Source organism: Hemitrygon akajei, chromosome 2 (assembly GCF_048418815.1).
Source record: "Hemitrygon akajei chromosome 2, sHemAka1.3, whole genome shotgun sequence".
NCBI lineage: Eukaryota > Metazoa > Chordata > Chondrichthyes > Myliobatiformes > Dasyatidae > Hemitrygon > Hemitrygon akajei.
In genome coordinates this window covers 94952460-94979319 of record NC_133125.1, presented here as the reverse complement: position 1 = coordinate 94979319, position 26860 = coordinate 94952460, and the positions used below count along the sequence as shown (strand labels likewise).

Here is a 26860-nt window from a genome sequence, read left to right as displayed (position 1 = left end):
TTTGCAATTTTTAAAATAATCTATTCAATATATGTAATTGATTTACTTGTTTATTTATTATGTTTTATTTTATTCATATTTTCTCTCTCCGCTAGTTTATGTATTGCATTGAACTGCTGCTGCGAAGTTAACAAATTCCACGTCACATGCCGGTGATAATAAACCTGATTCTGAACTGTTTATTTATTTTTCACAGATGCTCCAGTATTTTGTGTATGCGTTGCTTCCCCCCACTTACTGCCTTTATTTCTGGCCTACTCCTACAATTTCTCTAGCTAATTTTAAATAGATGAAATTAAGGTAACTATCTCCAAAATGCTCCTTCACTGACACTCCATCAATCTTACCAGCTATATTTCCCCTAGACAGAGTCTTGTAATGCTCCTCTCACATTGGTTTATCTGTATATTGTTTCAAACAATTTTTTGGACACATCTCATAGATCACTCCACAACATCCCCCTGAGTCTGCTACACCAAAGCAATCTCAATTAATGCTTGGGAAACTGAAACCCAAAATGAGAAAACTATTTTCATGACAGCTCTCCTCCGTCTGCCTACATATCCGTTCCCCCATCTTTAGTTTACTGCTACATGCATTGTAATACACCCAGCAAAGTGATGCCACCCTTTTTGTTCCAAATCTCTAATCAAATGGCCTCATTTGATGAGCCTTCTAAAATATTCTCTGCCTTCCAGAAGAAGATGGTGCCAGCAAACAATGCAAACAAGGGCGATCTCCTCCAGATAGTTCACAAGACTACTTCTGCCACATCATCTTCTTCTTTCAAATGTGGTTCTCCCACTGATGGAGCCAGTGATCTACAATTGGGTGGTGATTGAGCAATCTGGCACTTTGCTATCTCTGAGGGTGTTCTGGAAAACTTCGAACAAAGAGTGCAACTTCGTGGCCAAGAAGCCTGGAGACCAGGCGTGAGTCCAGGATCAACTACATTTCTCACTGATCTCACCAATTAAAAGCGCTGAAGACTGAAATCATCAAGGCGAATGCGGGAGGTGAGTGGGTGTTCAGCGTTGTCTTATCAGTCTCTCGCTCACAGTTGCCAGGGGAACATGTCCGCATGTGACGGTCTACCTCTTCCTCTCGCTCGCTGTTCCTGAATGATGATCCCTGCATTGAAACGGTCTCTCTTCCTTGGATGCTTTTGCAGGATGGTGCTGGAGCTCTTGGGCAAGGTTTAATTGACGCAGTTTGTGGATTGGACTCTGTAGTTCACGTTGTGGTGTGTTTCTGGCTTCTGGTCAGTTCTTTTTTGTTCCAATTTTGGTCAACTTTGAATTGGTGCGGTGTGCAGATAACGAACACTATACTGAACTGGGTATGCCTGGACTCTATTTGAATTTTTAAAAATTTTCTGTGCCTTTCTCTCTTTTTTGTTGCCAGCTGTGCAATTTTGTTTGCACGTGGGGGGAAGGGGCTTTGCTTTGTGGCTATCTGTGAAGAAGACAAATCTCAGGGGTGTACACTGCACACATACTTTGTTAATAAATGTACTTTGAGTCTCAAATCTCGTACTGATACGATACATTCTTTGATTGAGATTGAAATGCCATGAGCTCTCTTGCATCCTTTCTATCTCGCTTGAAAGTTCTACACCGCAGAATACTGAGCCTAACTGAGGTTCTGCCTAACCTCCAACGACATCTCAGTAATGCCAACAATACTGTAGCAATATGAGTATTTTGTGTAGTTCTGTCTGATCACATTACGGGAAGGCTGTGTTAGTAATAGGGAGGGTGAATGTGAGATTCATCAGGATGTTTTGCCTCAAATGAAGGGCTGTTGTGCATGGTGAGATTCGATAGACTGAACATACACTCAAAGGATTTATTCACCCATCCATGATGCTGAGGGTGACCTAAACAAGGTTTAGATAGTTACGAGGGGCATGGAGAGGTCACATAGACTACAGTGAAGGGTAGTCTAGGACAAGAAGGTTTAAGATGAGAGAGAAGAAATCCAAAGGATTTTTGAGGAATAGATTTTTCACACAGATCAGAATCAAGTTTATTATCGCTGACTTACATGATGTGAAATTTATTGTTTAGAGGCAGCAATGCAGAGCCAGGGTGGTGGTTATTGGGAATGCGTCGCTAGAGAAGGTAATAGAGGCATATAAAATAACAATGTTTAAAAAACATTTTGGAGAGATCCTCGGATAGGTAAGGCAAAGAGCGATAAAGGACAAATACAAATAGGATTAGATAAAATACACTAATCCCATTCATCTGTACAGTGTAGATAGGCATTGTGGTTGGCATAGCCAAGAAGGGCTAAAATTGTCTGTTTCTATGTTGCACAATTCTATGTTTCTATGGTTCCTATCAAAGCACTACTCTAGGTAACTATGTACTGTTTACCTAGTGTCACAACGCAGTGCAGATCACTTGCAGTTGACCACAAATTCCTGGACCAAACCACTGCATTGTTCCAGTATTCTTTTGGTAATTGAATATGTTTTTACACTACATCCTCTCAATGGCATTGCTATTGGGACATTGCAAATAAATGGTTATATAAAACCTTGAGGGACAAATTTTTCCTGTGCTTTGGTAAAGTATTTGGACTGTACAAGGAAGTGCTCGGAGCCATAACAAATCTTGGGAAGCTGTGGCACTCCTCACTGCTTGACAAGCAAGGTCACTGTGTGCTCACTACTGCAGTCACGGGATATTTCTGCTCTCTTCTGTGTTTGTTAAGTAATGCAGTTTGAGTACTATTAAATGGGCTGCCAGCCATGCTTATACAACCCAGTGGTCATCATTCATTCTCGTGAAAATACAACAAGAGCAAAAAGGTTAAATTTCATTCCACACAAAGTAACTGCAGTGTTCAATTACATTTAATATTCTGCAACTTCAAACAGTTGGAAATAGTATTCACAAAATTTAGTGCCCTTCCCGTAACAACTTTATTTACTTATTGAAATTAAGTGTGGAACAGGCCCTTCCGGCCCTCCGAGCCAAGCTGCCCAGCAACCCCCGGATTTCATCCTAGCGTAATCCAACTAGTATGTCTTTGGACTGTGAGGAAACCAGAGCACCCGGAGGAAAGCCACACAGTCACGAGGAGAAGCTACAAACTTCTTACAGACAGTGACGGGGAATGAATCCCCTGTCGCCTGTACTGTAAAGCATTGTGCTAACCACTACACTACCATGTGCTTTCCAGCAATTCCATTGTCAGCAGAGACTGGATAAGCTAGGTTTATTTTCTTGGAATACTGGAGAATAAAGGGGGACCCTGAGAGAGGCAGATAAAAATATGAGGAGGATAGTTAGGTAGATAGCAAAAATCCTTTTCCTATGGTGGGTTGTCTACGACTATAGTGCATAAGTTTAACGTTGAGAGATACAAGGTTTAGAGGAGATCTGAGGGGGAACTTGATTTCCACAGAGGATGAATGGAGGCTGAAATGTTTTGCCTGAAGAGGTGGTGGAGGCAGATACTCTCTTGACATTTAAGAGCACTGAGTGAAGTACTTGAATGATCTAGGTAAATAAAGCTAAGGACTTAATAGAGGTAAATGGAGTTAAAGTAATTAAGTTCAACAAGCAGGAATGTGGGTTAAAGGTTGGGTTCTGTGCTATATTACTCCAATAATAAATGTCCATAAATAATTAAATAGTATTTTTCAAAAAGAACCTGCATTGTGTGTCATTCAAGTCTAATAATGTACGCTGCAATAGCAACTGGTTTATTATCTTATCCGTATGATACAAACCTCTGCAGGAGACAGCAAAAGCATGCTTTCCTTTGGATCGCGACCTTGAAGACGGATTTGAGACTCCACTGCATACTTTAAAGGAACAAAGGTTATAATGAATGATTTGCAGACTTTAACTTCTACTACATAAAAATCAATATGGCCAGTTTTCAGCTACTTCCATGGTCTCTTACTGAACTCTTACATCAATCATATGGCATACTCTTTTCAAAAATGGCTTTGGTAATAAGATGCATGCTGGGTGAGCTTGTAATAAAGCTTGTTGAAATATTGGCAAAGAGCCAGGAAGTAAATATTTCACCAACTAAGTGTCCACAAATAAATCACTGAGTAACCTGTGCAAGGACTTGACAAATTCTAGTGCTGTAAATGTGGTTCTTACATAATCAGAAGGAAATGCCCCTGCTTCCATGAGAATCTTATGTCTACTTGATGATGGTTTGTAGAAAGACAACTGTAAAACAAAACAAAAAGATTACCACACACAGAGTTCACTCATCATTTAAATAAAACTATTTTATAAGTGCAATGAGCAGTTTAGTTGGCCATCTAAGTAAACAAATACATCTGAAGGAAAGTAAAATTTCTTTTGATGCGAAATAGAAGAGTCTTCATATTCCTCCATAATTATTATTTTAAAATTAATTAGTTGTTGGGCCTTAAGACAAACTATGATAGGGGGATTTATTTTGTATAATTGACCATGATGGAGTAAAAAAAGTATCAGAATCAGATTTAATATTGCTGGCATATGTCATGAAATTTGTTGCTATGCAGCAGCAGTATATTGCAATACATACATAATAACAAAAAGTCTAAATTACAGTAAGTATATACATATATATATTTAAAAATAAATTAAATAAGTAGCACAAAAAGAGGGAAAAAACTAAAGAGGAATGGATCAACGTTCATTCAGAAATCTGATGGCAGAGGGAAGGAGCTATTCTGAATCATTGAGTGTGTGAGTTTAGGCTCCTGTACCTCCTCTCTGATGGTAGCAATGATAAGAGAACATGCCGTGGGTGATGGGGGTCCTTAATGATGGATGCTGCCTTTTTGAGGCATTGCTCCTTGAAGATGCTCTGGATGCTAGAGAGAGGGCCACTGAGACCCAAGTCCTCCTTAGTCCCACCACTGCTCCCACTCTTGCAGGGATCACTTAGTGACAGGTTAATTTTAAAATCTGAGTCCCATTGTTTTGCCAGAAACAGAGAATAAACAATTTAAGGACCAGCTGTAAGGCTGCAAACCAAACTGATTTGTTTGATTTATTGCTGCTTCAAAATAGCTTTCAGTCTGACATATCATCTTTAACTATTTATTAAAGTTAATGTACATGATAGCCAAGCTCAAGGCTTGCACGAGGTATGAGGTATCCCCTTTGTCGAGATCCAAGAATGGTGCAAAATCTAATTTGAGCTGTATTTATTTCTAAGATGTTTATTTTTTGTCAGATTAATATTTTTGATCTAGACCCCTGGAAATCAGTATGTTTCAGTCTTCAGTCATGTGCAGAACACTACGGAGGTATGGATTGCATGAGAATTCAAATGCTAAGATACTTGTGGAGAAAAAGAAAGTTATTCCAAGTGGATTACAGTAAATACTCTATATTATAGCAAAAGTGTATTCAGTTTTGTTAACAGCAGTGATACCAATCGAATTCAACTATTACTGCTCAATCATCTACACCAAGGGTTCACCACCAGGGGTCCATGGACAACTCGGTTAATGGTAAGGCTCTACAGCATAAAAAAGGGTTGGGAGCCCCTGATCTATGCAATGATGAAAGCTATTATCATCAGTGCTATGAAGTGGCATTTAGTCATTCACTAACGCCCAACCTGAGTTTCACCAGGGCTTCTAAGTTCTAAACCCCATCACAGCCTTTGTCCAAGTGTAGACCAAAGAGCTTAGTTCCAGAAGGGAGATGAGAGTGGCTGCTGTTGACATCAAGACAGCCCTTGACCAAGTACAGCATCAAGGCAACCTGATAAACCTGGTCAATGAATATGAAATACTCCAGTAGTTGGAGTCCTACCTCACACAAAGGAAATTGGTTGAGATTGTTGAAGATCAATCATTCCAGTACTAGGACTCACACTTCAGAAGTTCTCAGGGCAATGTCCTAGACACAGTCACCTTTATCTCTTTTGTCAATGCCCTATCTCCTATTGTTGGCTCAGCTGTCAGTAGGGGCAGAGTTAAGACGATGCCAAGTGGCTGCCTCTTCAAGTTCAACTGCAGAAACAGCTTAAATTCTTCTCTTTAATGTCTCTTTTTTCCCTTTTCAGGATGGTTGAGGTTCTATCGAGGCCTTGATCTGCAAGTGACACTCAAACTGTGTTTTTTTTAAAAGGCGGAGGAGTTCCCATTCCTGGAGCTCACAGCCGACCATTTTCCTACATTCTCCAGTTATGGCTTGGATGATAGTACTTCCAGAGTGTAGCCCTGGGACAATCGATTCCAGGCCGATGTTGCCCATTGAGACATTGCAGGAGATGGAACAACAGGATTTCACTGCGACTGAGGTTTTTGTGGTCAAACGGTCACACTCTCTCTTTCCCTCTCTCATTACGGAGGGAGAGTTTGCTGCTGATTCTTGGGTCGGACAATCTTGGAATAAGAAGTGACATGGCAGAATATAATATCGTAACAGCGTCTGTCAGTCTCCCCTTTCGCTGTGGAAATGGGCGATATCTCTCTGTCACTTGTTTGTGAGAGGGGGGGGGGGGGGAGAGATTTCAAACTGTCAGGTTGACGGGAGATCATGGCCTCTCTTTTGGTGCTTTGCAGTTACTTAGTGGGTGGTGTGCACTGACACTTTCTCCCTGAAGTGGGCAGGGGAGGGGAGGGAGTTTGCATTGATGCTTGCTGCTGCTTGCACGGGGGGGAGGGGGAGAGCAAGATTTGGGGTTCTAATGCTTCTCTGTCGTTCAGTCTTTTGGGGTTCCATTTTTTGTGGATGTCTGTGAAGACAAGTACTTCAGGTTATATACAGTATACCTTCTCTGATAATAAATAAAACCATTTGATCCATTTCAACCATCTGTTGTTCACTAATAATTGTACAATGTACAATTCATTTAGAATTTTCAGCAAATGAAGAAACCCATATCTGCACACAGCACTAACCAAATAATACTCAGGTATGGACAGTTTATATCTCAAAAGTGCAAGGGAATGAGCATTTCCAACAGGAGAAAATTGAATCACCATTGAACGATAATTGCAGGACTCAGGCTCAAAGCTGATGACCTGGAATGTGAGCTTCAAACACTACAAAGTTCAAAGTGAATTCATCATCAAAGTACATATATAACCCCATTCGTAACCTTGAGATTTGTTTTCTTACGAGCATACAAAGTAATTCCAAGAAACACCACTCCAGCAACACACGAGAAATGCTGGAGGAACTTGGCAGGTAGGCAGCATCTATGGAAATAAAATGTCAGCTGACAATTCCGGTTGAGACCCTTCATCAGGACTGAGAAGGGGGAAGCTGCCTGAAAAAAATTGTGTGGGGAGGGGAAGGAGCCTAGCTGGAAGATGATAGCTGAAGCCAAGTGAGTGGGAAAGGTCAACAGTTGGAAAAGAAGGAATCTGATAAGAGAGGAGAGGAGAAGATAATAGGAGAAAGGGAAGAAGGTGGGGACCCGGGAGAAGTAATGGGCAGCTGAAAAGAGGTAAAAGGTCAGAGTTGGGAATGTGGCGGTGGGGGGGGGAGAGAGAATTTGTTTACCAGAAGCAGAAATCAATATTCATGCCATTAGGTTGGAGGCTACTCAGGCTCCTCCACCCTGAGGGTGGCCACATCTTAAATGAAAAACCTCACCCAAACAACTGGGCAAACAACCAAGGTGCAAAAGACAAACCAACTGTGCAAATACAAAGGAAAAAATAAGCAGTAATTGTCAAGAATGAGATGATAAGTCCATTGGCTGAGAGAACAGTTCACTGATGGGGCGAGTGAAGTTATCCGCTCTGGTTTAGTGTTAATAACTGTTCCTGAACCCTGGTGGTGTCTGTTCTGAGGCTCCTACACCCTCTCCCTGATGGCAGCAGCACGGCCTGGGTCGTTGGGGTACTTGATGGTGGACACTGCTCTTCTGTGACAGGGCTCCATGTAGATGTGCTCAAGGGCGGGGAGGGCGTTTACCTGAGATGGACTGGGCCAGATCCACAACACATCAGAGTTGGGGAGAGTTACCTAGAATGCTGAGGTGGAGAGGCAGTCACACCCATTAGATTATCTGCTTCTAATTTGGTCTTGGTCAAGCACAAGAGGATGTGATGCCGAGTGGGGCAGGTAGGGGGTTCCAAGAGGTACAGTTGGAGGAACTTGCAAACAGTTTTGAGATTCTCACTCCCTGCAAGATTGGGTGCCATTGGAAGGATGAGTATCCTATCTGAGGCACTGTGGTTCCGAAAATAATTTAGGGTGGGGGCAGAGAAGAGAAACCTGGTTGTACTTGGGATAGTACAGTCATGGGAATAGACAGAATTATCTGTCACAAAGATCGAAGGTCCTGACGGCAGTGTTGCCTGCTGTCTGGTGACAGGGTTCAGGACTTCTTATCTGATTTGCAGAGGCTTTTGGAGCAAGAGTGCGATCCACGTCGGCAGCAAAATCATAGATACGACAAAAGGTTTTGCTGAAGGAATATGAGCAGCTAGGCATTAAATTAAAACAGCAGAACCAAAGTGGTTACGATCTCCGGATTGGAACCTGAACCACGTACAAAGTGGCGCAATGTCAATAGGATTAAGCAGTTGAACATGTGTCGCAGTGATTGGTCTGGGAGAAGTGTGACATTGGATCCAGTACCAGGGAATGGGAGAGCTGTTCCAAAGCAGCAGGCTCCACTTTAAAGAAGTAGAACCAGTGTTCTAGCAAATCATCTAACTTGGGCTGTAGATCGGACTTTAATCTAAATAGTGGGGAGCGGGGGCAACAGGCTGGAAAAATACTGATAACATAAAAGGAAAGGAGAGTGCAGGAGAGGCAACTTAAGTCTCCAAAATAAATAAAGATAAAACAAAATGTTTATAAAATGACACTAATTTAACTTTAGGTAACACGGAGACACATTTGAGAAGAAGGTGAGTCGATACAGGATGGAAGATGGTATACTTGCACATCTTTTTTACAAAACATGGTAGATGAACTTATAGCACAATTAAAAACTGGCAGGTACATCATAGTTGGAAGAAAGTCACAGCTGGGGCCTGTACATCCTAATGCAAAGACAAGCAGGTGGGCAGAGGAGGTGGGGTGGCTCGGTTGATAAAAAATTAAATCAAATCCTTAGGACATAGGATCAGAAGCTGTACAATCCTTGTGGGCAGAGTTAAAGAACTGTAAGGGTATAAAGACCCTGATGGCAGCTATGTATAGGCCTCCAAATAGTGGCCAGGATGTGGAGTATAAATTACAACTGGAAATAGAAATGAAATGCAAGAAAGGCTAATTTTTAATTGTCAAGGGGGACTTCAGTATGCAGGTAGACTGAGAATACAAGGTTGCACTGGATCCTAAGAGAAGGAGTTTGTAGAATGCAAATGAGCTGGCTTTTTGGAGCAACTTGTGTTTGAGCACTTTAGAGAAAAAGCAATTCAGGGTTTTGTATTGTGCTATGAACCAGACTTGATTAGGGAGATTATGTCCTGAGGAACCAGTGATCACAATTTGACAGACATTGCATTGTAAATTGAGAGAGGCAAGCTCAATGTATCGGTATTAAAGTTGAGTAAAGTTAACTACAGAGGCATGGGAAAGGAGTTGGTGAAATTCAATTCGAAGAGAATCCTGACAGTGATACTGGTGGACTTGGACTGGTTGGAAGAATAGGCACAGAAGAGGCAGATGGAATACAGTGTAAAAATGTGCCTTGTCATGTGCTTTTGTATAGAAGTTATAACACTGAACGTTATTTTCTAAATAGGCAGTGTGTAGGTTTCTGCAAATAAAATGAAGTGAGGCATTTTATGTTTAATGACACCAGCAACACATTTTATTGAACTCCAAAACTTAACCCACAAAAGTGTGCTAAATCATTTTATGTGAACGCATCATCACGTCAGAGCAGCCTCTAAAAGTACAGCCGTAACTCAATGTTGGTGGTTGTGAATTATGTACATTTCTCCCAATTACATTACCCTACAAGTGAATTCTGAAGCTGAATGTGTTAAAAGGATTCTTAGTGCAGGATTCATTAAAGGTTAACTTGCAGGTTGTATTGGCAGTAAGAAGGCAAATGCAATGTTAGCATTCATTTTGAGAGGACTAGAACATAAAAACAAGGATGTATTACTGAGGCTTTGTAAGGTATTGTCAGACTACATTTGGAGTACAGTTGGCCCTCCTTATCCGTGAGGGATTGGTTCCGGGACCCCTCATGGATACCAAAATTTGCAGATGCTCAAGTCCCTTATTTAACCTGTCTCAATGCAGTGGATCTTAGGACCCAGCAGACCTTATTTAACCTGTCTCAGTGTGGTGAACATTAGGACCCCAGTACAGAGCTCTGAATCCGTAGTGTTTCTGTTCACGAAAATAATCACGATCACAATTGAAAATAAAGTGGAAATAATAAAGCGATCAGAAAGAGGTGAAATGCCATTGGTCACTGGAAAATGGTTAGGCTACAGTCAGTCAACGATCCGAACAATTTTAAAGGATAAAGTGAGAAAGGTCGTGCCCCAATGAAAGCTACAATTATTACTAAGCAACACAATGGTTTAATTTAAATGGTTTAATTAACTATGCCTGCCTTTTTGTCAGTCACCCGCATGAGTCCTAGCTATGCCTGCCTTTTTGTCGGCCATGTGGAGCAATCTATGTTCCAAGCCTACACCGGTATCTGTCCTCCTCTTTTCTTGCGTTATATCAACGACGCATCGGCACTGCTTCCTGCACGCATGCTGAGCTCATCGACTTCATTAACTTCACCTCCAACTTTCACCCCGACCTCAAATTCACCTGGTCTATTTCCGACACCTCCCTCCCCTTTCTAGATTTTTCTGTTTCTATCTCTGGAGACAGCCTATCCACCGACGTCTACTACAAACCTACTAACTCCCACAGCTACCTAGACGATTCCTCCTCTCACCCTGTCTCCTGCAAAAATGCTATCCCTTTCTCTCAATTCCTCCGCATCCGCCGCATCTACTCTCAGGATGAGGCCTTTCATTCTAAGACAAAGGAGATGTCTTCCTTTTTTAAAGAAAGGGGCTTCCCTTCGTCCACTATCAACTCTGCCCTCCATCGTGTCTCCCCTATTTCACACACCTCTGCCCTCACCCCATCTCCCCACCAGCCCACCAGGGATAGAGTCCCCCTGGTCCTCACCTATCACCCTACCAGCCTACAGATCCAACGCATAATCCTCCTTAACTTCCGCCACCTCCTACGTGATCCCACCACCAACCACATCTTCCCCTCCCCCCCACTCTCGGCTTTCTGCAGGGATCACTCCCTACGCGACTCCCTTGTCCATTCATCCCCCACATCCCTCCCCACCGACCTCCCTCCGGGCACTCATCCCTGCAAACGGAAGAAGTGCTACACCTGCCCCCACACTTCTTCCCTCACCACCATCCCAGGCCCCAGACAGTCCTTTCAGGTGAGGCACCATTTCACCTGCGAGTCAACTGGGGTGATATACTGTATCCGGTGCTCCCGATGTGGCCATTTATACATTGGGGAGGCCTGCCGCAGACTGGAAGACCGTTTCGCCAAACACCGGCGCTCGGTCCTCCAGCAGTGGCGGGATCTCCCTGTGGCCACACACTTCAATTCCACAGACCACTCCCACTCTGACATGTCTGTCCATGGTCTCCTCTACCGTCAAGATGAGGCCACACGCAGGTCGATGGAGCAATACCTTATCTCCCGCCTAGGTAGCCTCCTTCCTGCCGGCATGAACATCCAACTCACAGACCTCCGTTGATACCCCTGCCCCCCACCCTTACCCCCATCCTATCTATTATTTTAGTCTGGTTCTCTTTCTCTCTCCTCACTATAATCTCTCCCCCCAGCCCTACCTTTCTTTCTCTTTTACTTCCCATAATTCTCCACCTTCTCCCTAGCCCATTTCCCTCCAGCCTATCACTTCCCAGCTCTCTACTTCATCCCTCCCCCCACTTCTTATCCCCCCTCGACCATCCCATGTTACTTCACTCCTGATGAAGGGTTTCGGCCCGAAACATCATTATTACCTCCTCCCATAGATGCTGTCTGGCCTGCTGAGTTCTGCCAGCATTTTGTGTTTGTTACAATGGTTTAATTATTGGGTTTTGGGGTTTTGAGCTTTGATCTTCCATATCAACTTGCCACGGATGGAGAGCGCACTTGAAAGCTGTCTGTCACTGGCTCACACTCGGATACGGTTCCCGAGCCCAGCGCTGAAACATACATTTTTAAGTGTTTTATATGCATAGAAAGGTAAAATATATACTATATACTAAGACAAACGTTTGACTAACTGACGCTTAATAATACCGGATGTACCTGTTCCGACTTACTTAGTAAGAGAACTTCCGATTTTTTTCCGACCCCAATCCACGATAACCTCCCATATACTTTAAATCATCCCTGCATTAAATCATCTGGATTACTTATAATACCTGATACAATGTAAATGCTATGTAAAATAGTTGTTATACTGCATTGTTGAGGGAATAATGACAAGAAAAAAAAGTCTGTACATGCTCGAACAACAAGTGCTGGAAGAGCACTTCTGGGTTTTCGTGATTCGCGGTTGGTTAAATTCACGGATGCGGAATTCGCAGATAAGGAGGGCCAAATGTATTTTGAGTAGCTTTGGGCCCCATATCCATGGAATGATGTGCTGGCATTTGAGAGGGTCCTGAGGAGTTACAAGAATAATCGTAGGTATGAAAGGATTAACCTCTTTTGGAAGGAGACAGCGAGGCGTTGAGAGAAGTGTGGCGGGGGCCATTTTCAAATTGCTTCTCAGATCGGAGTTCTGAGAGGCGGGACTGCGCAGGTGCGTGAAGGAGGCCTGGGATGGAGGGAAGATATAAAAAGAACGCAGCCTTAAGCAGCGGGCAGCTTCGTTTGCGGGCAGCGGAGTGAGCCGGGAGCAGAGCGTAGGGCTTGGGCTCAGAGGGCTTAGGCAGAAGAGGGCACAGTAGGCTTATCTTTTAGTTCTCCTTGTTATTTTCAGTTATTCGGGAAGTATGAGTGTGAGGGCAGCTTGTTGTTCTCGGTGTCGGATGTGGGAGGTCCTGGAGTCTCCGAGCCTCCAGGACGTCCACATCTGCGCCAGGTGCGCCGAACTGCAGCTCCTGAGGGACCGAGTTAGGGAACTGGAACTGCAGCTCGATGACCTTCGCCTGGTCAGCGAGAGTGAGGAGGTGATAGAGAGGAGTTACAGGCAGGTGGTCACTCCGAGGCCACAGGAGGCAGATAGGTGGGTCACGGTCAGGAAGGGGAAGAGGCAGGTACTAGAGAGTACCCCAGTGGCTGTACCCCTTGACAATAAGTACTCATGTTTGAGTACTGTTGGGGGGGACAGCCTACCTGGAGGAAGTGACAGTGGCCGGGCCTCCGGCACAGAGGACGGCCCTGTAGCTCAGAAGGGTAGGGATAGAAGAAAGAGGACCATAGTAATAGGGGACTCGATAGTCAGGGGTTCAGACAGGCGGTTCTGTGGAGGTGATCGGAAGTCCCGGATGGTAGTTTGCCTCCCTGGTGCCAGGGTTCGGGACGTTTCTGATCGCGTCCAAGATATCCTGAAGTGGGAGGGTGAGGAGCCAGAGGTCGTGGTACATGTAGGTACCAATAACATAGGTAGGAAAGGGGAAGAGGTCCTGAAACGAGAGTATAGGGAGTTAGGAAGGCAGTTAAGAAGAAGGACCGCAAAGGTAGTAATCTCGGGATTACTGCCTGTGCCACGCGACAGTGAGAGTAGGAATGGAATTAGGTGGAGGATGAATGCGTGGCTGAGGGATTGGAGCAGGGGGCAGGGATTCAAGTTTCTGGATCATTGGGACCTCTTCTGGGGCAGGCATGACCTGTTCAAGAAGGACGGGTTACACTTGAATCCTGGGGGGACCAATATCCTAGCGGGGAGGTTTGCTAGGGCTACAGGGCAGACTTTAAACTAGTAAGATGGGGGTGCGGGAATCAATTTGAGGAAAATATGGGAGAGGAGGTTAGTTCACCAGTAGAGCAAGTAAGTAGACAGTGTGTGAGGAAGGAAAGGCAGGTGATGGAGAAGGGATGCGCTCAGCCCGAAGATGTAGGGGAGAAGAAAGAAAAGGATAATAAATTTGAATGCATTGTTAGGGATGAAAAGAGAGGAGGAGGTGGAGAATATCTTAAATGTATCTATTTTAATGCTAGGAGCATTGTAAGAAAGGTGGATGAGCTTAAAGCGTGGATTGATACCTGGAATTATGATGTTGTAGCTATTAGTGAAACATGGTTGCAGGAAGGGTGTGATTGGCAACTAAATATTCCTGGATTTAGTTGCTTCAGGTGTGATAGAGTAGGAGGGGCCAGAGGAGGAGGTGTTGCATTGCTTGTCCGAGAAAATCTTATGGCGGTGCTTTGGAAGGATAGATTAGAGAGCTCCTCTAGGGAGGCTATTTGGATGGAATTGAGGAATGGGAAAGGTGTAGTAACACTGATAGGAGTGTATTATAGGCCACCTAATGGGGAGCGTGAGTTGGAAGAGCAAATGTGTAAGGAGATAGCAGATATTTGTAGTAAATTCAAGGTGGTGATTGTGGGAGATTTTAATTTTCCACACATAGTTTGGGAAGCTCATTCTGTAAAAGGGCTGGATGGTTTAGAGTTTGTGAAATGTGTGCAGGATAGTTTTTTGCAACAATACATAGAAGTACCGACTAGAGATGGGGCAGTGTTGGATCTCCTGTTAGGGAATGCGATAGCTCAGCTGACAGATGTATGTGTTGGGGAGCACTTCGGGTCCAGTGATCACAATAGCATTAGCTTCAATATAATTATGGAGAAGGACAGGACTGGACCTAGAGTTGAGATTTTTGATTGGAGTAAGGTTAACTTTGAGGAGATGCGCAGGGATTTAGAGAGAGTGGATTGGGTCAAGTTGTTTTATGGGAAGGATGTAATAGAGAAATTGAGGTCATTTAAGGGTGAAATTATGAGGGTACAGAATCTTTATGTTCCTGTTAGGTTGAAAGGAAAGGTTAAAGGTTTGAAAGCGCCATGGTTTTCAAGGGATATTAGAAACTTGGTTCGGAAAAAGAGGGATGTCTACAATAGATATAGGCAGCATGGAGTAAAGGAATTGCTCAAGGAATATAAAGAATGTAAAAGGAATCTTAAGAAAGAGATTAGAAAAGCTAAAAGAAGATACGAGTTTGGTTTGGCAAATAAGGTGGAAGTAAATCCGAAAGGTTTCTACAGTTATATAAAAAGCAAGAGGATAGTGAGGGATAAAATTGGTCCCTTAGAGAATCAGGGTGGTCAGCTATGTGTGGAGCCGAGGGAGATGGGAAAGATTTTGAACGATCAACAGGTTCGACAGCTCAATCTCATCCTCACCGCAGAACTCCACACCAGGCTTACTTCCCTCACAGGAAAATAGCCACTCACAGGAGACCTTGCCCACGCCCAGGATTACGGCTGCACAGGTGGAAGGTCAACTAAGGAAGATCTGTACCAGCAAGGCGGCTGGACCGGATGGAGTTTCCCCACGATTACTGAGGGCCTGTGCGACTGAGCTGGGAGAACCACTACAGCGCATCTTCAACATGAGCCTGGAGCAGAGAAGAGTACCCAGACAGTGGAAAACATCCTGTATTGTCCCGGTACCGAAGAAACCACAACCAAAGGAGTTGAATGACTTCAGACCTGTTGCCTTGACGTCGCACGTGATGAAGACCATGGAGCGGCTGATAATACAGAATCTGAGGCCACAAATCAGGCACGCCCAGGATCCTCTTCAGTTTGCGTATAAGGAGAAGGTGGGAGTGGAGGATGCTATCACGTATTTGCTGCACAAATCACTCTCTCACCTAGAGGGGGTCAGTTGTGCTGTGAGGATTACATTCCTTGACTTCTCTAGTGCCTTTAACACCATCCAGCCCAAGATCTTAAGGCACAAACTAACGGAGATGGGAGTAGACTCTCACATGGTGGATTGGATAGTGGACAACTTGACAGATAGACCTCAGTATGTGCGGTTGGGAGACTGTAGGTCTGACACGGTGGTCAGCAGCACAGGGGCGCCGCAGGGAACCGTACTCTCTCCGGTCCTGTTCACCCTGTACACATCAGACTTCCAATATAACTCAGAGTCCTGCCATGTGCAGAAGTTCGCTGATGACACGGCCATAGTGGGGTTTGTCAGGAATGGACAGGAGGAGGAGTATAGGAAACTGATACAGGACTTTGTGATATGGTGCAACTCAAACTACCTGCGTCTCAATATCACCAAGACCAAGGAGATGGTGGTGGACTTTAGGAGATCTAGGCCCCATATGGAGCCAGTGATCATTAATGGAGAACGTGTGCAGCAGGTTAAGACGTACAAGTATCTGGGAGTACAGTTAGACGAGAAGCTTGACTGGACTGCCAACACAGATGCCTTGTGCAGGAAGGCACAGAGTCGAATGTACTTCCTAAGAAGGTTGGCGTCATTCAATGTCTGTAGTGAGATGCTGAAGATGTTCTATAGGTCAGTTGTGGAGAGCGCCCTCTTCTTTGTGGTGGCGTGTTGGGGAGGAAGCATTAAGAAGAGGGACGCCTCACGTCTTAATAAGCTGGTAAGGAAGGCGGGCTCTGTTGTGGGCAAAGTACTGGAGAGTTTAACATCGGTAGCTGAGCGAAGGGCGCTGAGTAGGCTACGGTCAATTATGGAAAACTCTGAACATCCTCTACATAGCACCATCCAGAGACAGAGAAGCAGTTTCAGCGACAGGTTACTATCGATGCAATGCTCCTCAGACAGGATGAAGAGGTCAATACTCCCCAATGCCATTAGGCTTTACAATTCTACTGCCAGGACTTAAGAACTTTTTAAAGCTATTATTAATGCTTTTTGAGATGGTGATTTATATGCATATCATATTTTTTTTTACTAAGTATTGTATGTAATTAGTTTTGCTACAACAAGTGTATGGGACATTGGAAAAAAGTTGAATTTCCCCATGGGGATGAATAAAGTATCTATCTATCTATCTATTTCTTCTCTTCGGTATTCACTAAGGAGAAGGATATTGAATTGTGTAAGGTGTGGGAAACAAGTAAGGAAGTTATGGAACCTATTACAATTAAAGAGGTGGAAGTACTGGCGCATTTAAGAAATTTAAAAGTGGATAAATCTCCGGGTCCTGACAGGATATTCGCCAGGACCTTGAGGGAAGTTTGTGTAGAGATAGCAGGAGCTCTAACGGAGATCTTTCAGATGTCATTAGAAACGGGGATTGTGTCGGAGGATTGGCGTATTGCTCATGTGGTTCCATTGTTTAAAAAGGGTTCTACAAGTAAGCCTGGCAATTATAGACCTGTCAGTTTGACATCAGTGGTGGGTAAATTAATGGAAAGTATTCTTAGAGATAGTATTTATAATTATCTGGATAGACAGGATCTGATTAGGAGTAGCCAGCATGGATTTGTGCGTGGAAGGTCATGTTTGACAAACCTTATTGAATTTTTTGAAGAAGTTACGAGGAATGTTGACGAGGGTAAGGCAGTGGATGTAGTCTATATGGACTTCAGCAAGGCCTTTGACAAAGTTCCACATGGAAGGTTAGTTAAGAAGGTTCAGTCATTAGGTATTAATGCTGGAGTAATAAAATGAATTCAACAGTGGCTAGATGGGAGATGCCAGAGAGTAGTAGGATAATTGTTTATCGGGATGGAGGTCGGTGACTAGCGGGGTGCCTCAGGGATCTGTTTTGGGCCCAATGTTGTTTGTAATATACATAAATGATCTGGATGATGGGGTGGTAAATTGGATTAGTAAGTATGCCGATGATACTAAGGTAGGAGGTGTTGTGGATAATGAGGTGGGTTTTCAAAGCTTGCAGGGAGATTTATGCCGGTTAGAAGAATGGGCTGAACGTTGGCAGATGGAGTTTAATGCTGAGAAGTGTGAGGTTCTACATTTTGGCAGGAATAATCCAAATAGAACATACAGGGTAAATGGTAGGGCATTGAGGAATGCAGTAGAACCGAGAGATCTAGGAATAACAGTGCATAGTTCCCTGAAGGTGGAGTCTCATGTAGATAGGGTGGTGAAGAAGGCTTTTGGAACGCTGGCCTTTATAAATCAGAGCATTGAGTACAGAAGTTGGGATGTAATGTTAAAATTGTACAAGGCATTGGTAAGGCCAAATTTGGAATATTGTGTACAGTTCTGGTCACCGAATTATAGGAAAGATATCAATAAATTAGAGAGAGTGCAGAGACGATTTACTAGGATGTTACCTGGGTTTCAGCACTTAAGTTACAGAGAAAGGTTGAACAAGTTAGGTCTCTATTCATTGGAGCGTAGAAGGTTGAGGGGGGATTTGATCGAGGTATTTAAAATGTTGATAGGGATAAATAGAGTTGATGTGAATAGGCTGTTTCCATTGAGAGTAGGGGAGATTCAAACGAGAGGACATGATTTGAGAGTTAGGGGGCAAAAGTTTAATGGAAACACAAGGGGGTATTTCTTTACTCAGAGAGTGATAGCTGTGTGGAATGAGCTTCCTGTAGAAGTAGTAGAGGCCAGTTCAGTTGTGTCATTTAAGGTAAAATTGGATAGGTATATGGACAGGAAAGGAGTGGAGGGTTATGGGCTGAGTGCGGGTAGGTGGGACTAGGTGAGATTAAGAGTTCGGCATGGACTAGGAGGGCCGGAATGGCCTGTTTCCATGCTGTGATTGTTATATGTTTATAACATATGAGCTGCATTTGATGGTCCTGGACCTGTACTCATTTGAGTTTCGAAGGATGAAGGGAGATCTCATTAAAACCTACCAATTATTATGAAGTCTAATAGAGTGGTTGTGGAGAGTAGTGGGAGAATCTAAGATCAGAAAATACTGCCTCAGAATAAAAGAACATCCCTTTAGAACAGAGATTATGAGGAATTTTGTAATGCAAGGATCCATTTCTTTTGGAGCAATGACTCCCCTTAGTACTATGTATTGATCTATTATCTACACATGCGCATTGCTCTCTCCCTCTCTCTCTCTCGCTCTGTCTCTCTCTCTCTCACTACAATGCAAATACATCAGTTAAAGCCATCTCCAGTGTGTGCTTTTATTTACCGTAGATGTCGGATTATAAGCCGCTACTTTTTTCCCACATTTTGAACAGCTTTGAATACTGCGGCCTTTAATACGGTGCGGCTAATACATGATTTTTTTCATGCCGCCAAAAACATTTTGCCTCGTAACAGTAGACCAATAAAATTGATGAGTAGTTCACAGAGGTCCAATGAAATTGTACGATAAATCAAGCGCACTTTCACAATTAAATTATTGTAAATCAGTCATTTGTACTCACCCTCATCAACATGGAAAACACTCAAAGAAAAGCATTGTGCTGCCTTTATGGCAGTTATTTAGTTTATAATATTTTCGCTTAGTAATTCATTTTCTAGTTAAAGTTAGAAGTGTTTTAACTATATTTGTTTTCTGTACTACATCGCGGGATGCTATGACGTCACACCCGGTTTCGCCGCGTCTTGTGGGAAAAATGCCGTTTGCGATAAACGGGACGGCGGCGGCGAGCGGCGGAGCGAAAACGCTGCTTTTAAGTTAAAGACGATCAATAACTTTTCCTGGTAGGCTGCAGTATATATATTTTTTACCAGTCGTTAGGAGATATTGGAATGTTGTTCAGTAAAAAAGTATACACAACGTATATTTAAAAGTAGCCGCGTTACAGTCACGGTTCGAAAAAAAGCATTTGCAATATGTATTTGTTTATGTTACCATATGGATTTAATTAAAAGTTAAAAAATCCTCACGTGTAATATCTTTCTGTGTAAATATCTCATATTACAACGTGGGACACCTGCGGCCAAAAATCCGGTGCGGCCGAAAATCCGGTGCGGCCTGTACAAGCAAAAAATTGATTTTCTTTCTAAAATTAGAGCCAGCGGCTTTTAATCAGGTGCGCTCTGTAGTCCGGAATCTACGGTAATTGATGTGTAGTTGTGTAAATTGGCAATGAGTATGACCCTGAATGTCAGCAAATATCACCAACTGCACCAACAATTATGGGACAAAAGAGTGAGGGGAAACAGGGACACTAACAAAGGAATGCACGAGTAACAGTACATAGTAGATATTATAGAGAGAGAGCAGAGGAGATTTACAAGGATGTTGCCTGGATTGGAAGGTGTACCTTATGAGAATAGGTTGAGCGAACTTGGCATTTGCTCCTTGGAGCAACAGAGGATGTGAGGTGACCTGATAGAAATGTGTAAGAAGATGAGGGGCATTGATCGTGTGGATAGTCAGAGGCTTTTTCCCAGGGCTGAAATGGCTAACATGAGGGTTTTAAGGTGCTTGGAAATAGGTGCCGAGGGGATGTCCGGGTTAAGTTTTTGCACACAGAGAGTGATGTTGCGTAGAATGCACTGCTGGGGGCAGTGGTGGAAGCGGATACAATAGGGTCTTTTAAGAGTCTCTTAGATAGGTGCATGGAGCATAGAAAAAATAGAGGGCTATGTGCTAGGGAAATTCTAGACAATTTCTAGAGTAGATTACATGGTAGGCAAAATATTGTGGGCTGAAGGGCCTGTAATGTGCTGTAGATTTATATGTTCTAGTATACACAGTGGAAAACACAACTAGCAATGTTAAACTGAAAATGATGATGGTGTTAGTCAGGAAAGTTGATGAATTCAACAGTGCTAATGAAGGCTAGGAGTTGTATATTGAGAGGGTGGAACTGTATTGTAACGTGAACAATGTGGAGGAACCAAAGAAAGTCTTCATGCTTCTTAACTTAATGGGTCCTAGAATGTAAAGTCTTGTATGTAACCTATTCACCCCTGAAAAGCCAGCAAGTAAGATATTTGACAAAAATGTTACAATTTTACAAAATCACTTGAGCCCTAACCACAGGTAATAGTTGAGAGGTAAAGAACCAGTCAAAGGATGAAAGCATTTCTGAATACACTGAAGAACTGTGCACACTTTCCCAGTACTGTGACTTTAGAAATGGACTTTCTGATGTATTAAGGGATAAGCTTGTATGTGGCATGCATAGTCAAAGCACTCATGAGGCTACTGTCAGAAAGGGACCTGACCTTAGAACAGGCATTGGCCATTGCAATATCATTAGAGACTGCAGCAAAGGGTGCAGCAGAACTAGGGGAAAAGAGGTCAGAATGTGAAATGCACAAAATGTTCCTGAATGATGCAAAAGCCATTTATCGATGTAGCAAATCTTCCCATGATGCAAATGACTGTTGATTTAAAGAAAAAGTTTGGAGAAAGTGTCACAAGCAAGGTCACATAGAGAGAATGTGCAAGGCAGACAAAAAGCCAAACCGAGTGAAAGCTCTCAAAAACAAAACTAAGCAAATGCATAGTGACCAAATGTGAAATGGAATCGGACAACACAGAGTCTGACGAATGTGAGCTGTCATGCCTAGAACTGCATAGTATTACTGAAGCAGATCATAAAATTATCTGGATCACAATAGATGTGCCTGGTGCAAAACTGAAAATGGAGCTAGATACAGGGTCAGCTTTGTCTATAATTCCAGGGGCTGACTATAACAGATTGTTTCCTAAGATAGCATGAGAGAAGATCTCAGTGATGCCAAAGACCTACACAAATGAAAAAGTGTCTCCCAAAGGCAAACTGTAAGTAAATATGACATATGGATACCAAACACAACAGTTAAAGAGTTTGTGTGTTGAAAAGTGAGGGCCAGCACCTTTCAGATGTGAATGGTTGAGAAAAATCCAACTAGACTGGCACTCAATCAAAGCTCCCAGTGCAACATCAACAGGCAACAACAGGCCAAATGGTAGCACCAACCAGAGAGTGGCACAGCTGCTTAATGCTAATGAGAAGGTGTTTGAGAAGGGGATTGGTCTACTCAGAGGCAGAAGATCAGAACTGAATTGAATGGAATGAAGCAGCAACACCAAGATTCGATAAAGAGCCTCCACTGCCTTTCACACTATGTTCTACTAAAGTAGATGCTGAACTTCAGAATTTTGGAATCCTCTCCAAGGCTGAGTGGAGTGATTGGACCATGTCCATTGTCCCGGTGATCAAGTAAGGGAAGGCCAGAGCCATTCACATATGTGTGAAATTCAAAGTGAGCATCAACCCAGTGCTGCATACTTTTGCTGCATACTGCCACAAATAGAAGACATTTTTGTATCTTTGGCAGGTGGGGAGAGATTTTCAAAGATTGCCTTGTCACAAACCTACCTTTAAATGGAGATTGAGGAGCCAAGCAGGAAGTTCCTCACAGTCAACACTCAAACGGGATTGTTCAGTATAATTATCTCATTTTTGGCATAGCATCAGCTCCTGATATATGACAAAGTGCTCCAAGATATCCCAGGTACACAATGTTACCTTGATGACATCATTGTGACTGGCAAGAATGATGAAGGGTACTTCCAGAACCTTTGTAAAGAGCTTACCAGGTTGAATGAGTATGGTCTATGTGCAAAGAGAAAGATATCTGAGTTTTTCAAGAATGAAATCTCATATTGTAGACATGTCATTGACAATCATGGCTTACATAAATCACAAGAGAAGTATGAAGCAGTGCTACAGTCACCCAAACTGGAAAATGTGTCACAACTCAGGTCATACTTGTGCCTTGTAAACTACTACCACTAGTTTCTCCCAAACCTTACTACACTGCTGCACCCATTGAGTGCACTCTTACAGACAGGAGCAAAGTGGGAATGGTCAGAAAGATGTGAAAAAGCATTCAAGGAAGCAAAGAGACTAATAACATCCGATGAACTGCTCACCCATTATGACCCATCCCTGCCCATCAGACTGGTGTGCGATGTGTCCCCTTATGGCACTGGAGCCACTTTATCACACATTATGAAAGATGGATCTGAATACCCGATCGAATTTGCTTCAAGATCACTGACAAGTGTAAAGCACAACTATGCACAGATTGACTGTGAGGCCCTTAGTCTAGCATAGGAAATAAAGAAGTTCCACCACTACCTCTACGGACAAAAGTTTATGCTAATGACCAAACACCAGCCTCTTGTGTCCATTTTCAATCCCAGGAAGGGAATCTCAGTGATGACTGCCACCCAATTACAATGTTGGGTACTATTCCCAGGAGCCCACTCTTATGACATTGAGTTCAAGGGTATCGAACAACATAGCAACGCAGTTGGCTTGTCACGTCTTCCACTAATGGCAACTAGTGAAGTCTTCATACTGTGACCCAGCAGAAGTGTTCCACACAGCATTGGTGGACCAGTTGCTGGTAACAAATTCTGAAATACAAAGGGAAACAAGGAATGACCCGACGTTATTAAAAGTCTATGACATCACCATGCAAGGGTGGCCAGCTGAGGGTAACCCTATGCTTCCAGAGTTCTCAGTGAGATGAGACCAACTATTGGTATGTCAAAGTACGCTGATGCATGGATCTTGTGTTGCGGTTCCCTCTAAACTGCACACCAGTGTGTCAAGAAAATCTGCATGAAGGACATCTGCGTACAGTCAAGATGAAGGGTCTTGACAGAGCTATGTGTGGTGACGGGAAATAGATAAACAGATTGAAGAATTCAACAAGAGCTGTTGAGGATGCCAAGAAGTTCAAAATGCAACCCCACAGGCACCGTTACACCCTTGTCGTCACCATGGCAAAGAGTACATATTGACTTTGCAGGGCCATTCATGGACTCCATGTTTCTGATTGCTGTGGACGCTCATTCAAAGCTTATACCAATGAAGTCAACCACCTCAGCAAAGACTGCCTCCATTCTGAATGCCTTCACCAGAAATGGCTTACCTGAACAAATTACACGTGACAATGGACCACAATACATGGCAGAAGAATTCTGACTGTTCGTGAAGAAATATGGCATCGAGCATTTCCTGTCAGCTCCTCATCACCCAAGCAATGAATGGGTTAGCTCATATATGTCAAACCTAAGGCCCGCGGGCCAAATCCGGCCTGCGGTGGAATTATCTTTGGCCCGCGAGATAATATCTAATTACTATTAAAGCTGGCCCCAGTAATCGAAGCGCCTATGGCATATGATATGGCTAATGCTGAGTTTATTCAGGTACCAGGTTTTCAGGGTTTTTAGTGTTTATTCGGCAGTCTTCTTCATAAGAAACGGAATTTGTAAAGTGAAACACTTTGTAGTTATAGCAGAGACTGAGACACATGAGAGCAGGCTGAAAAAACACAGGCAATGAAAGCTGCGTTCGCACGCGTCCAACTGATCCGGCCCGCATGAAGCTGCATTTTGCTCAATCCGGCCCGTGACCTAAAATGAGTTTGACACCCCTGGAGCTGAAAGGTTTATCCAAACCTTCAAGAAGTCTATTAAAGTGATGGACAAGGAGGACATTTCTCTACAGCACCAGGTAGAAAATTTTCTTTTTGTGTATCGGAACTCTGTTCATGTGATGACAAATCAAACACCTGCAATGCTGTTCATGAGCAGGAAACTGAGATCTCACATAGAACTCCTGAAACTAGGCCTACAGAGGGAAGTGCAGAATAAACAGTTCAACCAGTTGCCAAGTGAAGCAACAAGGAGCTTTGAGATTGGACAGTAAGTCCTAGTGCGATACTGAGAAGACAAGTGGATATCTGGTAGAATAGCTACAAGAATTGGACCACTGATGTACACAGCGGATGTTGGAGATCAGACACGGAGATGTCTTGTGGACCAGATACTGGATGCTCAACCAAAGACCACACCTGTTGAATTGCATCCAACAAGACAGACACATTACAGCCATGGGAATTAACTCTCAGGGTGATGTCACTGACAGCAATGTGACACCGTCAACTGAAAATGTTGTCTTAGATAAGACATCTGCCAATCCTGATGCCACTCCACAGGTCCAAAGGCACTACGAGAATGTTATCATTGATAAGACTGTTGTCAAACCTGATGCTATTCCATGGGTCCCAGAGGTACTATCCTGAAAGAAACAGAGCGCCACCCAAAAGACACAATCTTCTACAGCAGTGAAGTCAGTTATGGACTGTTATTGTGAAAGCATGCATATTTGGAATATGGTTTGTGAATAGGAAGATTGAATGTTTTGTACATATACACTTTTATTGTTGCAATAATCTAAAGGGGCAGGAAATGTAATATATGGATCTATTTCTTTTGGAGCAATGACTCACTCCCCTTTGCACTATGTATTATTGATTTGGTGTCTACGCATGTGCATTCATTTTTACTCTCACTTTTTTCTTTCTCTCCAATGTGAATACACCAGTTAAAGCATCTCCCACATGCATGCTTTTATTTTATCGATACAGACACAACAAATTTCTTTTGCCAGAGGGTGGTGAATCTGTGTAATTCATTGCCATCAATGGCTCAGGAGGCCAAGACTTGTGGAGTTTTAAAGCTGAGGTTGGTAGGCTCTTGATTAGTAAGGGTATCACAGGTTATGGGGAGAAGGCAGGAAAATAGGGTTGAAAGGGAACAATAGCCAGGACTGAATAACAGAACAGGCTTGATGGGTTGAATGGCCTAATGCTGCTCATAAGCATTATGTACTTATGATGCTCAGCAAACCTCACTTTCATTAATATCCTGGAGTCAAAAGAGAGTATGACTACCCACAGGATACACTGCAAGGTGCACAACATCTGAACTGAATTATGTTGCTAGACCTTCATTGCTATTGGGTCTCAATCCTGGAATTTCCTAGCTTCACAGAATTGTGAAACTCAAATTGCCAATGTACTTCAAGAAGTTTCTCACCACCGACTTCTCAAGGTCAATTAGGATGGGTATTAAATATTGGCTTTAGGAGCAATGTCTAGATTAAAAATATATATAATTTTTAAAAATGCCTTTGAAATTGGACCAGAATGTGCCACATTGAGTAATGACATGTTTCACATTAGATATGTTTCACATTTTAAGACACATTCTGCACAAAAATTTGTGGAATGTAGATTTGCAAAAGTAAAATTACAGATGAAAGAAAATAAAAATGAGGCATAAATTTTGGGCATGGAGCATTAAATACAACCAGTGAGTTTTTCCAAAACCAATTCAAGTAAACTACAATTCACAATTGTAATACTGTGTTGATCCAAAATCAAAATATAGTACTTGGTTTAATGCACTTCATTATAAGGTAGATTCTGGAGTGGCAGGGGAAAAAAAAAGTGTAGATTTATCAAGGTGACACCATTGATATAATTTGTTCCAGTGAGTAAAAGCTCTCTTTCAAGTCTCTTATCATCATTTGAGAATATGATGATGAGAGAATTGAAAAATATATTGCACTCACTGGAGCAAATAAGGATAAGACAAGATCTAGCAGGGTCGATGAAAATTTCAAAAGGTTAGAAGAAAAAATTAGTCAAAGATTATTTCTACTGATCAATGAATCAATAACAGAGTTGCATTAATTTTGGAATACTGCAAGTATTAAGAATGAGAATAAAACATTTTATAAAATAAAAATATAAAATTATTGCAAGTTCCATTGTCAATTAAAGCAGAGACAGTCAGAACGTTGATGAGGCAAATGACTTGTAAAGGACATCGAAGGGGCAATGAAATGGGACGAAAATGAATTACTTAATTCAAGGAAACATCATGTAAAAATTAGTACTGTAATAATATCTACTTTTGCATTGACATATCACAAATTCTAATATCTTGTTATTTAGAAGAATTCTCCACTAAGATATGCTTATGTGCAAAGGAGGCTGCTTTCTGATACCATCAGAATTTTTGTCTGTATGAAATCACTTACAATATTTCACTCCACTTACATGTCTTAATTCTGGTGAAGTTATTATTATTATTATTATTATTATTATTGTTAACATCAACAATGCTGAGGTAAAGTGAGTTGAGAGTTTCAATTCTTAGAAGTGCACGTCAACAATAGCCTGTCCTAGTCCAACCACATTAATAGCATGC

At 42.7% G+C, this 26860-nt stretch overlaps 1 protein-coding gene across 4 annotated transcripts in view; it reads right to left on the bottom strand.

The window, feature by feature from the left end:
• The window catches only part of kynu (kynureninase), a 257201-nt gene that overhangs the window by 111509 nt on the left and 118832 nt on the right, over positions 1-26860 (bottom strand). For all 4 annotated transcript variants that reach the window (XM_073025850.1, XM_073025843.1, XM_073025858.1 and 1 more), the window contains exons 6-7: positions 4131-4202; positions 3746-3820 (exon numbers count right to left, since the gene is read on the bottom strand). In XM_073025850.1, the coding sequence (XP_072881951.1) occupies positions 3746-3820; positions 4131-4202 (147 nt within the window). The remainder of the gene's footprint in view (positions 1-3745; positions 3821-4130; positions 4203-26860) is intronic.